The sequence below is a fragment of the Vulpes vulpes genome, chromosome 10 (genome assembly GCF_048418805.1).
Source record: "Vulpes vulpes isolate BD-2025 chromosome 10, VulVul3, whole genome shotgun sequence".
NCBI classification, from domain to species: Eukaryota; Metazoa; Chordata; class Mammalia; order Carnivora; family Canidae; genus Vulpes; species Vulpes vulpes.
Window position 1 is genome coordinate 53,563,342 of NC_132789.1, and position 13,228 is coordinate 53,576,569.

Sequence of the window (13,228 nt, forward strand, 5' to 3'; positions counted from 1 at the left end):
TAATGAGAACAAGGCTGGGTCCAGCTGTGGCTGCGGCAGCCCTAACGAGATTACATGCGGCCTTTGATCAGGACACAGAGCCCACGTCCGGGCCTTTTATTGCTGTCTCCGGGCGACATTTTAATGGCTGCTCCAGAGCGAAGAACAGGGGCAGGAGCAGAAGGAGCTTAGTAATGGCAGGGGGAGGGGCCGAGGCCCCGGTCCTGCTTACCCACACTCAGCCTCCTCCTGACCCGGGATCTCACCACTAGTGTGAGAGTGGGCTTTGGCAGGCAGTGAACCCACGGAGGGAGGGAATTTAATAAACCTGGTGGGGGAGCAAAGAGTGGGGGGACCTGGGGGGGGTGACTATCCTGGCTTCCTGCCACTGTGTTCGAGGCTCGTGCCCCCCCCCACCCGTCACGTGCATCTCCCTCCCCTCAAGCAGGCTCAAGCCTCACCGGAAAAAACCACCCACTCCCCGACCCCCATGCCACCTCACCAGGGTCCGCAGCCAGCACTCCTCGCAGTGCACATGCCAACACTGGATGGACGTGAGGGGCATCGAGTAGGAGTCCTAGGGAGGAGGGGGCAGAGAAGGGGTCACCCTGAGGCCGGCCCGCCCTCTAAAGCGCTCCGATCACAGCGCAGAGGCCCTGTCCACCCCCCAGAGGGCACTGAAGCCTGACCAGAGGCCTCCCAGGTTCCCTTTCTCTCACCATACAGATGAGGCATTTGTAACGGTCCCCACGGGATAGCTGCCGTTCAAGCTCCCTGACCCGAGCCTTCAGGGCCTCAAACGTGGTCACAGCTGAATCTTCGGTGATTCTGTAAAGAGGACAGCATGGTTGGGCAGGCAGCAGCCTGGCATCTCTAATCTGAACCTCCAGCCCACACCTCCCTTGATTTCTAGAAGCACACACATATATAAATGTCTCCCAGATGTCCCTGCCCCCTGCTTGCCCAAATCCCCAATCTGTAAATTCCACCTTCTAGAATTGAACTCCTTGTTCCTCCGCCTCCAAACCAGATACCTGGGAGCCATTCTCCAACCATCCCCTCGACCCCTCCAATCTGTCCCCTCGTTCTCAGTCTCTCTGTAGTCTCTCCACTGCCACCACTGGTCCAGGCCCTCATGATCTCTCCCACGAGTCCACCACTGACCTGAATGGCCCTTCTGCCTCCAGATCCCTCATTCTATTCTCTTAGCACCTAGAATTTGGCAAATCTGACCACTTCTATTTCCAACATCTCAGTTGCCCTCAGCATAACTTAGCTCTACCAAACCCCTCGCAAGCTGACCAGGGACTCCTCGGTCTAGCCCCAGCCCATGTGCTGCTCCATCCACCAAATAAGAAGCTGCCTTCCCACACACAGCACTGTTATTCACTCCCTTGGCCTCTCTGGCACCTTCTGCTTGCTCAGGACCACCCCACCTCCTAACTCACCAGAAGCCTCTCCTGACCCTCCTGCCAGCACCACTGCTGGTGGCTGCTCCCGTGCTCTCCAGCACCCTGCGCCGGACCACACAGAGGCACAGCTGCAAACGTCCTTGTCTCCTGTGCAAGACGTAGTTTCCCAAGGGCAAGCTGCTCATGCCACCAATACAGTCTATGGACATGAGCCCCACGGCGGGCATGTGAGTACAAGTAAATGTTTGTTGACTGAAATGCCATGTAATTAAGAGATGTGGGGACTGCACAAGTCTCACAGAATCCAGGTCCTGGGCCATAGGCCTCAAGGGCTCCTTATTGTTTCTTCCAGGGCACATCGGATGCCCTGAGAGTCCTCACCTGCTGGTTCAAGCCCTGCCCACAAAAGTCCTTGTAACTTCTGGAAGGCTCTGTGGGCCGCGGTACTGAATAGTGAAGAGCCAGGACTATCTCAAGGAGTGGAGGGATCCCTTCCATCCCTTCTAAAACAAGTGAACAGAACCCAGAGGAGCTCCCAGATGGGGAAAAGTAAGAATGCTGCCTGAAGGAATAGAAAAGATGCTACCAGAGATGGGCCTTAGGGGATAATAATGATAATACAAATAAAAAAGCCAAAATTTATTAAGCGCTTACTAAATGCCAGAAATTGTACTGAGAGGGATTGAAAATTATTATTTTATTTATACCTCACAAAAACCCCATGAGGAGATTGTAATATTCCCATTTTATATACGAGGAAACTAAAGCAGCAGAGAAACATGAAGTAGCTTGCCTCTGGCTCAGAGTGAAGGAGGTGGGATGCAAACCCCCTAGACCCATGCTGTGATCAACCAAGAACTACGTGACTACCATTACCGCACTGGCAACGCCCAGGAGGAGCTGGGTCTGTAGGCCCAGGCACCACTCACCCGTGGGCAAGCACAATGTGCTCCAGTGGGAAAGGAGACAGTATCCGGGCAGACTTCAGGGGCCACACTCAGTGAAGTTCACCTCACAGGCAACCAGAAGTGGCTGGGCACCCTGGAGGAGGCTGTGACAGGGAGGAGCCGAGGCTTAAAGGGGAAGTAAGAGAGTGGACTGAGGGAGAATCGTAAGCGTGGTGCTGAGCGATGGCCCGTCCTGCCAGCTGGAGCAGACAACTGGCTTAAAAAAAACCTGAAATCTTACAGGTGGTCTTTCCCTGTTGGGCCTAAACAGTACTGGGGGGCATGGAGAGGATGGTGGGTAACATTCCATGGGCAGCAACAAACTCTGATCTCTGACTTTTTTCTCTTAGGCACTAGCAGCAACAAAGAATGTGACTTCTTGATGGCTGTCCCTGTATCAGGGATGCCCTCCATCTATTACTCCACGGGTTCCGGACCCTCTCTGCCCTGCCTCTCTCCAGGGAAGCTGCGAAGGGTCTGCACTGGCTGATTTCTCTGGGAGGGTCCATTCGACTTTCCAATCTGGAGGCCTTCACCACCTCCTCGAACCTTACAAACACCGGCACAGCTGGCAGAGCTGGCGCTTCCCCTGGCACTCTGCCCAATGCCATGTGTGCCATCCTCATCTGGACTGCTGGTAAATTCCTGACAAGGGGACAAGGTAGCTGTGCTCCCTTGCTCTCCAAGAACCAGGTTGGACATCTGCCTGGTCTTACGCAGCTATTTAAAAAAAAAAAGGTTTTATTTATAAGAGATCCAGAAAGACGCAGAGACACAGACAGAGGGAGAAGCAGGCTCCATGCAGGGAGCCTGACGCGGGACTCGATCCTGGGTCTCCAGGATCATGCCCTGGGCTGAAGGAAAGCGCCAAACTGCTGAGCCACCCAGGCTGCCCTTACGCAGTTATTTTTATTATTATTTAAAAAAATTTTTAAACATTTTTTTTTTTTTTATTCACGAGACACACACACAGAGAAGCAGAAAAATAGGCAGAGGGAGAAGCAGGCTCCCAGGACCCCGGGATCACAACCTGAGCTGAAGGAAGATGCTCAGCCTCGAGCCACACAGGTGCCCCTTATGCAGTTATTTTAAAAATTGAGAAACTAAGGCCTGGAGCTAGGGGCACAGGCCGACCCCAGAACAGAGCAGAGCACTCTCAAACCCTGTATCAGATGAGTTAGAGCTATAAAAGCAAAAAGGATGGGGCCAGGAGAGAATGAAGCCATCCCCTGCTTCATCTCCAAAAGCTCCACAGGCCACATCCAACTGCAGAGCCCACCTTATCGTGGATTTGCTCAGCATACACCTGGCCTGTAATCTCTGCTCTGGTGCGACACCCAATTCTCTAGTTCCTGACCCAGGCTGCTTGTGAGTTGTTATTCCAGAGACCATCCAGGGCAGGGGGTGGAAAATTTCCTGGAAGAAGCCATGGCATCCCGCCTTCCTGCTTCCCCTGGGTTGTGAAAAAGATCTAGGGCAGGAACCCACGTTCTGTACCAGGAAGAGAGAAGTCCTAGGGACTGGAGAGTCCTAATCTTGGCAGATCCAGACCCAGTGGAGATCTCTGCATATGACTGGGCTAGTCTACGACTCATCCCAGAAAAACTCACCTACTGGTGCCTGTGCTCACACAGGTGGGACAGAAGTCGCAACTTCCCCCAGCCTTGGGTAGGTAGTACCTACATGGATGGCCACTGGCTCTGGCCCCCACCTCCCCCTCGGGCGCCATCCCTGATTAATGATCTTGTCTTTCTGATTTATGAGCAGCCCCTCCAGACGAGGGTGGGCGCCCCTTACAGCCCCGCCCGCCCCGCTCAGCTGGAGTAGGAGAGAATTATTAAATAAACATCCATACGTCATTCCTCCCCCCCAAGCTGGTTGCGCCGAACCCGTGCGGCCCGCTCCAGCACTGACACGGAGCAGCTGCGGTGATTCATGGGCAGCCGGGCCCCGAGCCGCGGCCCATACATCATGCCAGCAGCACTCGCGGCCCCGGCCGAGATAAACTGATCAACCACAACGGGCTGGAATGAATTTATGACAACACAAAATGGAGGGAAACAAATGGGAGGTGACCCTGGGCCACCGACCCAGCCCTGCACCGGCCTGCAATCCACTCTCCTGGCAGGAGGCAAGATGGAACACTGGCCCTGGAATGAAGAGGCTGCCTTTTAACCCCAGGCAACCTAGCCTCCAGCAGAGAGAGAGGGGTGGGGTGAGGGGAGGTAAGCAGTGGCCAACAGCAGCAACTCTAGGCAGCCAGAACTGGACAATGCCACTCTTGGGGCCAGAGCTGGCCTTGCTTGGGCTCCTGGAAAGGCAGTAAGACGCTCGGCTGATTCCAAGTCCTTGTGGCGCCTGGGGATCCAGGCCAGGGGCTGCCCAGCCCCATGTAAAGTGCTAACGGATCAGATCCCCTTCCATTGCCACTGAACCCAGGCCAAAAATTCCTACCAGAAGTGATGAGACCCAATGCTACTGCCTAAAAAACCCACTGCGAGTGCCACCCGGGACAAGAAAAATGAAACCAATTTAGCTCCCGATTAAGAAACAGAAACTGGAGATGAATCAAGTGCGCCGGCTGGGCTGGGCAGCCATACATCACATTCCCGGGCGGAGGCCGCTGCAGCGGGCAGGCAGGCAGGCCGACTGCTCCTCCCTCCGCCAGGACTCCCAGGGCAGTGGCCCAGCGATCAATTCACAGAGTCACGCTTAGCACCAGCTGGGCCCCACTGCCGGTCGTGTGCCCAGGGCTGCAGGACTAAGCTGTGCTCTGGAGAGCCAGGAGCCCTGGCAGCAGACCTTTCTGCTAGCAAAGAGCACTCCCCTCCCCCTGCACTGCCCTCCCAGGCGCCCCTCTCTCCTGGCCACTCACTTCTCGATGTCACTATTCTTGCAGGTCTTCTGCATGGCCTCCTGCTTGCTGCTCTCACCGTTGCTGGTAGATGGCATCTCTGCTGGGACAGAGGGGCAACTCATACTCTGGCCAGACGGGGCAGCACAGGTGAGGGATTGGGCTTGAGTCAGTCACCACCACCCAAAGGATGTCCCTTCTCCCCCATTACTCCTAAGGTGGGTCAGGACTTACCGTCACTGGCCCATTTAGAGAACTCAGGCGTGATGCGTGTGCTGGGAGGGCCGCCACTAGGGAGAGGAGGAGAAGAGGACAGAGTGAGCCCTAAAGGCAGGCAGGGGAGCCTGGGGTGGGTATGGGGTTGACCCCTGCCTTCAGGACTTCCCATCCCTCTATCCCACCCACCCAAGCCTGTGCCCACACTTGCTTTAGGACTGCACCCCGAAGTGCCTCTCTTTCCTTGGCTTCGCCAGGCTCCTCGCCTGTGCAGGGGATGACATCAGCCTCCGTGTATCTGGCATGGTGGTCAAGGACAACAGATCCTAGTTTGCAGTAGGCTGTGAAGGTTAAAGCTTTTACACTGACCCCAAGTGGGGGTGGGCAGTATGAGCAAGTACCAGAGGCAGAGGTGCTGGCTACTTTTTAAATTCCCTTTGGCCTGTCCCACCAGCCCCTCCTTGTCCCACAATGCCCCAAGGATACTGCGGCTTCCCGTACTCCAGAGTGTCATCCCCATCCACATCCAGGTCAGCGTCGCTGTCCGGATTCTCCTTGCCGCTGCACATGACGAAGCCAGAGCCTGTGGGAAGCAGGATGTGAGCAGGGCCAGGGGCCAACAAGATGATGCCAAGGATGCCCCTTCTTTGTTTCTAGGTAGGGCTCAGGTTTGGGGCCAGGTGAGGCCCAGATAGAAATTTGGGCCTGGAACACAGAGAGCCAATTACTCAGGTGCTCTTGGCTCTGACATTTCAATCCCTTTCACTCTGTGTATCTCCTCCTCCTCCTCTGCCACTTCTCACTGCTCCCAGTGGCCGCTGCTCATAAACTAGCCCATTCATATACTACGTCAGGTCCTCAGGAGACACTCAAGCTGGCCCTGCTGTCCACCTGTCTTCCAGGTCTAGGACTAGCAGAAAGAGGACAAGAAATTCAGGTCTACGAAGAAGCCACTCGCACCGAGGACCTGGGCATCCCCTGTGGCCCATGGTCCACTGTGACAGTCCATGAGAGGGAAGAGCAAACTGGCTAGGGCCAGTCAGAGCCACACTGCAAGACCCCCAGCCAACGTCCTGATTTTGGCCGCCAGGTCCTTGCCAGCAAAAACACCAGGCAGCTGTTCAAATATTTGGTGTCTGAAGCGCCTGACATTAATTATTCATCTCCACCTCACTCAGCCCAGATTCCTGGACAAGCGCAGTTATAAAGGGATTAGGAAGGGACAGACGAGGGAGGATAGGCACGCACACCTGCTTCTCAGAGCAATCCACAAAGGCAACCGGGCTGCGTGGAGGCAGGGCCATAGGCCAGGAAGCTGCTGACCCTACCAAGGTGCATCTGGCTCAGCTCAGGCAAACCCGTGGCCAACAGGGACAGGTGAGCTGCCAAAGCCACCTTAGGGCTCCTTACCTGCCCTGTGCTCCCATCATCCTTCCTGAGAGCCAGGGTCAGGGGCCACAAAGGTGCTTCTCCCTCCCTGCCCCTGCCTCCTCCTCCCAGTGGTCTCACACCACATCCCCTGGCAGGCATAGCAGCCCCGCCAGGACACGGAGAGATGAGAACAATGGAATCTGTGGCAGGTAGAATCAGCAAGGAAACCCTCAGAGGCGAGGAAGCTCAGGAACTTGTTCTTGTCGTTCTTTCCATTCTCACCAGGACAACAGTCTTATAGGGGGCCCTCAAGCCTCTCATCTGTTCCTCCATCCTGCTTGCCACACGTTCTGACCCTTCTGTTACTGGCTCCAAAACCAGCTATGGCTCCCACCAGGTGCATAATCTTAGCCAGATCTATTAACATGTGGATGCACCTACTTCTCCACCTTTGCTCATTTCCCTCCATGAGCACTATGCCTACAGACAATGTACTGCACCTCACACGAGCCCGTATGTCCCGCTCTTGAGACCTTTGCTCATGCTATTCACTCCATGTGGAATGTTCTCCATCTTTCAAGCCCACTTTCCTCCTGACCTTCCTTCCGCCACCTACGCTTCCAGTCTCTGGTCTCACGGAGGTTCCGTCTATCCCAAAGGCAAGTAGCACGAAGGAAGGAGAGGCGCTAGGCACTGCCTTGGCTCCACCCCTCCCCAACAATCCTCATTTTCCCTCCACACTGAGGCACCAACAAACTCGAGGCAGCAGGCAGGTCAGCAGCAGGGCCATTAAGCTGAGAAAACACCAAGTTACAGCTCTGTCTCCTGTTCACGGCCAGGTGTCCTGACAAGCAATTCCCTCCTTGTGGGTGAGTGGCACCTCTATAAACCCTCTGACAGTTTGGGAGACAAACTCTGCCATCAATCAGAATGTAGCTATCAGGTTCACTTACAGCCTGTGCCCCAGAACCCTGCCAACGCCCCCTCCCCCAAGTACACACAGCTCAGCAGTCAGCCTCACATCCTCCCCTCAGCCTGGCCCTGCCCAGCCCTGTCTGGTGAGTGTGCAAAAAAGAAAGCAAAGAACTCGTGGCGAAGCTGAGAGCAGGGTCCCACAACGCTGCCAGGAAGAGTCCCAGTTTCTCAACACAGAGAGCAGCCCTGTGGCCTGAAGTCCTCTCCTCTGCCAGGCCCTGACCAGGACTCCTGCTCCAGTGGAACACAGCTGCTGTGCTTTCCCCAAGCCTGCGTTTGCTCCTGTGCCCTTGCCTTTGTACATCCTGTTACCTCTTCTGCCTCCTGGTCTACAAAACAAATGCCAGCTTGTTCGCAAGTCTGACCCAGCTCAGCCCTGCCTCCTGCTATGAACTCACGGTGCCTATGCGCATAGCTGCTCCAGAAATACCTCCTGAATGAACTCACCCCAGCAACGTTCTTTCAACTTTTACTGAGCTCATCATCCTCTGCCTGGCTTGGCATCTGAGACCCAAGAGTTTCAAGACCTGATCTGTACCCTCCAGTGCTGAGGGCAGAGATGTCCCCAGGTATTTCTACATAGCTGTCCCCTTCCTTGGTGTCCACCCAGACTCCCGGGCAACTCCAATCATATTTTTTTGTATTGCCATGGTCCCTCACCAGATTAAAAACCCAGGTCTGATACACTGCTGTGGTCTCAGCATCATCCAGCAGAGCTGGCCAGGCCCACAGCAGTGATGGCTGGCCCCGACCAGGTAGGGCCCAAGAGCCCTGTGTCAGAAAGGAGACTGAGGCCTGAAGCAGGTGACTTCCTGCTCCTCTGACCAGCTAGGTAGGACGGGGAGCATGGCACATGCTGTGACCCTGACCCCATCCCCCAGTGCAGACAGGTGTAGGGAACCTCTCCCTGCCCCCACAGGTGTTCAGAACCGGCTGCTACTGCCAATTTCCCTCTTATGCTGCCCTAGCCTGCTCCAACCTCCTTCCCAGCACATTAAACTTTATTTTCTTAATGAAATGTCACTTGCTGACTTCTGGCAGAATCATAATAAAAAGAAACTGCCATAAAGCCGTTTTATGCAGACAGCGCCCCCACCAGCTTGCCCGCCCCCCCTGCTTTGAGAGGAAGGCTCCATAGCCATTTTATGTTCTCAGCTGCTGGAACATCCCAAGCCAGTACTCAGAGGCAAGATGGCACACAGAGCTCCTTTCCAAGCCTCTGGCTCCTGTTCCATGTAGCTCTGGGGGTAACAAGCAAGCTGCCACTCCTGCTGCTGCTATCCAGGAAAGGGACTCAGCTCCCAGGACCTCCAAGATGACCTGGAGTACCCCCTCTAGTCACCAGGGCAGGCCCCTTGCTGGGGCTCAACCCCATCTCAAGTGGCACAACACGCTGGGCTGCTGTCTACAGGCAAGCTAAGCCTGTCAACAACGCTCAGCAGAGTGGGTTCTGGGAGGGCAGGCAGTGTGAAAAACCGCTTCCCTCCAAATGAAGACTTAGCAACAGAAGAGATTTAAGTGCAGAAATGATAAGCAAGTCTAAATTTTATAAAAATGACTCCTCTCCCATAAACTAATTTCTTCCTGGGTCATCAAGGAGAAAAGGGGAAAAAAAAAATCAGTGTTAATTTAATCAATTGATTAGGTGATCGATTGAGAAACTGGAGATGCCCGTTTACTGGGGACACTAACGTCCTGGGACCTGAAACCACAAAATAAAGGAGCCATCAATTTCCTCACCTGCTACTCTTAACAAAACCTGAGCCCAGGGAGAAAGCAAAGTCTTGGGGCCCTCCAGAGGCCATGCTCTTGAGGGGAGGGGCGGGGGAGAGACTGGGGCAGCAGCTTCCGGAGAGTTTTACACTGGAATTAGTTACAGATGCAGTTACGGTGTCTTGTGTAAACGCCATCGATTGGGGAGCTGACAGTCTGGGGAGCTGCGATGCGGGACAATCAATCGGCCTGCAGTGTCACCTGCCACCTCGCTGAACAGTTGACAATGCAATTATCCAGTGTGGAGGCAGGGAGTTGGCGTGTGTCAAACGCACTTAGCCACTTTCCGGGCCTCCTCAATAACGCGTTTCACTGCCTCACGTCAGGAGAGACGCAGAGAGACAGACGCCGTTTAAAACCATTGATACTTGCTCCTTCTGCCTGCACTCCCTCTGTCCCAGCTTAACAATTGTGTTCCAAAAGGCGATTAAATCCCCATCAGTTGCCACAGGGGACAGAAGGTGCCCTGCTCCCTGCCACCTCTCCTCACCCCTCCCACCACGCAGCAGTTAGAACTAAAGGCAGTAGGGAGCTGGAAGGCAGAAGCCCTAGCCATCCCCACTCCAAGACGGCCACCGGCACTCTAGCACCTGTCACTGACCGGACCAAGCGGTGGTGCTTGTAGCCATTGGGGCTCCCACCTTTTGGGGACTAATGTGCTAAAGGGGGCAGTGGCTAGGGGAGAGCCTAGCTCTCCGTGCCCTGGGACTCCCAATACCTCTCACCTCCTGACCCAGAATCGGGTGGTTTTAGCAAGCCACAGCTGGTTAAAACATCTGGGAGACCTGCCAGGTCTTTTAGCTGTCCTGCCTGTCCTCTCCGTGAGATCTCATCCCTGGCTACTTGGAACCTGCCTAAAGCTGAGACCGGAACTTGAGAAAGATGCAGTTGCAGGGCAGATGCCTGCACAGCTGATTCTCTAGTGGCCTCATTCTCCCTCCCCTCCACCTGTTTGATTCAAACGTGCTCAGGCACAGAGTCTAGCAGTGTGCCTCCTGTCAGGGCTCACAGATGCAGCTGCAGCACCTTCTAGTTCCTGTGCGGCCTCCTGGGAAATTTTTCCATGTCACCACACTCTTGTGCCTGCCCCATCCCTGTTACCTTTTCTGAAACCAACCATTCCTGTGTCCTCTCTCCAGCCTGTCCATTCCAGACACGACGGGCTCCAGGCTCCTTAAATCCAGCGGGGTGAACTTTCACTAGCAACCAATACAGGGCAAGGATGAAAGCTCAACATAAGTCTCTTCTAGGATCCAGGGGCCAGAGACAGGCAAAGAGGAAAGGTGTGGCTCATTCATCACATACTTCTTTTGCCTATAGATGGGAGTTTTGTCCCAAAGGGCTGTGTAATTAAGTTTCCCTGAGGCCTGCTGCTCTAGCCTAGAGGCCCCTTGCTCTGCCCATGCTGGCATGATGTCCCAGAAGAGGATCTTTTTCTCCTACCTGCAAAGGTCTCTTAGGGAGATGTTGGGGAAGCACCAGGCCCTGTGCCACCCTTTATGCAATTCTAACGCTCGGTGGAGGAAACAGCAGGAGCCGCTGAGCATCCCTCGGGTTCTCCCTCTGAGAGGACGTCAGCAGCTTGGGCACACAGTCCAAGACTTCTGAGAACCGGGAAGGCCACCGTATTTCCCAACGTTTTAGGTCTTCCAACCTACTGTCTTGAAATCTTTATTTCCTTTAGCCTCTTAAAGATCTAGTCCTAGCTGGACCTATCTTGGTGCTTACTTACCTGTTCTGTCTGGTCTTTCATTTTGTTCTAGATCCCAACTCCAAGCACTCCAAGGCCTGAGCTAGCTGGGCTTTGCCTTCGATAGCCACAGGTCCATCTCCAAGGCCTGTTCCCCTCAGCCAAGTGTCTCCACCAAAACTCTTGCTCGCTCCCTGGCTCCACAGCAGATCACATTCAAGGTAACAGATCTGCTCCATCAGACCAGTTCCCAGTGGGCCTGGTGTGAAGCTTTGCTGAGGATGACGAAGGGGCCCTGGTCTGGGAGGAGGGATAGGGGATGATCGGATACAGGAACTTATCTGCAATTCTTCAATTCTTTCATATCTAACAAGGACAGCAATCTCTGTTCTGTCAGCACGCACAGCGCTGCTTAAATGGGCCTCACCACTCGCCCGCTCATCCTGCCTCTGCTCCCTCTCTCTGAAGTCGGCTGGGCAGCTTCTTCAGCCGGCGTTATCACTCCCTCTAACCGGTCTTGGCAGGCAATCTAATTCCTCCTGAAAAGGTCACCGCCATTTTAACTGCCTTTCAATCACATTAAGCACGCGCTGCCCGGCTTGCGGCCGGGCCCGCCCGGCGGGCGATCAATGCGCAGCACTGACACCAGCCCGCCTGGCGGGGCCACACCCAACCCCCCAAGAGTTGAGGCCTACCGGTCCTGGCCAGGGAGGGTAGACTGACAGATGGCCAGCTTCTGCAGACAGGGTTTCAGGGGCAGAGGCAGGCAGGATCAACCAGGGTCTCCTTTGATGCCCCCCCGCCCCCCCCACCGAGGAGCCTCAGCCTCCTCTGCTCCACTGCGCCCCGCTCTCTGCCTCGTGGCCCCCGCTGATCTTGCTGTAAAACAGCCTTTCAAGTCTGCCTGTCTTTTGACTGCACTAAGCTGTTTAAGAGGCGGCAGCAGCTTCTATCAGGCAAGCTGGAGCCATTCTCTGCAGATAAAGGCACCTCCGGCCCTGCTCCCTCTTCAAGCCTCACTCTCATTCTCGCTCTCCAAACCGCTCAAAGAAAAGCCCCCTTTGAACTCCCCTCAGGAATTCTTGAAAGGAACAACCTCACACTGTAAACACTCAGGGAAAACTGACACCCGCCCAGGGCCTAAGAGCACCGCACACCCGCTCTGCAAGTGCGTCCCAGCGCAGGGGAAATACTCTGTCAAACCAGCAGGCCCCATGTATGCAGCTTTACCCCCTGGAAGCCTTGTCTGGTGCCCAGAAGCCATCAGGTCCAGTTCTGTGCCAAGAAACCTAAGAGGTTGCCACAGTCATGGAAGATGTGGGTGCCTGCAGCTGCCAACAGAGTGAACCCAGGGCGGCATGCTGCAACAGACCCTGCATGGGCCACCACCAGACACCTGTGTGTGCCATACCCAGGATCCTCGTTTTTTTTTGCTGCTCATCCTCCCAGGGCCTCACACACTCTAAAACTCTAGGACCAGAATGAAATGGCAAATGAACTTTCTCCAGCTCAGGCTCTGGCAATGGTTTGGGCTGATTTACTGTCCTGATTTACACTCTGGCTTGCCCCAAATGCTTGGGGGATGGAGAGAAACCCAGAGGCAGAAAGCCTCACCTGGACTCGGAGCCCTTCACGTATCCAGTCTGCACTGCACCGGCGCTATGGAGACCGCTCCTCAGGACCAGCCCACACAGCATGGCCCTAACAAGGCAGAGATCCTCTGCCCAGCTGCTGTGAGATTCCCCTGGGACCAGACCCACCAGTACTCCCAAGTGTGTTGCCCAGGGAATTGGAGGCAGACGGGAAGCAGACTGGTTCACTTAATGATCATAAGTTACAGTGCCAGCTGTGTTCGTGCACAGAAAGAGGAGAGCTAGAGGCCAGGCGGCAGACTCCCTTTCCTCCTGCCCAAAGCAGGGGAGTCTGACAAGAGGACATGACCCTAGGCATCCAACCGGTCGGTCTACTGTCTGACCTGGTGGGAGAATTCCACTGAGCTGAGCCCCCTGGT

General features: G+C 55.0%; 1 protein-coding gene across 9 annotated transcripts in view; it reads right to left on the reverse strand.

Moving 5' to 3' along the window:
* RNF220 (ring finger protein 220) overlaps positions 1–13,228 on the reverse strand; it is a 283,082-nt gene that overhangs the window by 1,256 nt on the left and 268,598 nt on the right. For all 9 annotated transcript variants that reach the window (XM_072724189.1, XM_072724187.1, XM_072724190.1 and 6 more), the window contains 6 exons: positions 5,895–5,991; positions 5,620–5,706; positions 5,427–5,482; positions 5,214–5,292; positions 699–807; positions 482–556 (listed from right to left, as the gene is read on the reverse strand). In XM_072724189.1, the coding sequence (XP_072580290.1) occupies positions 482–556; positions 699–807; positions 5,214–5,292; positions 5,427–5,482; positions 5,620–5,706; positions 5,895–5,991 (503 nt within the window). The remainder of the gene's footprint in view (positions 1–481; positions 557–698; positions 808–5,213; positions 5,293–5,426; positions 5,483–5,619; positions 5,707–5,894; positions 5,992–13,228) is intronic.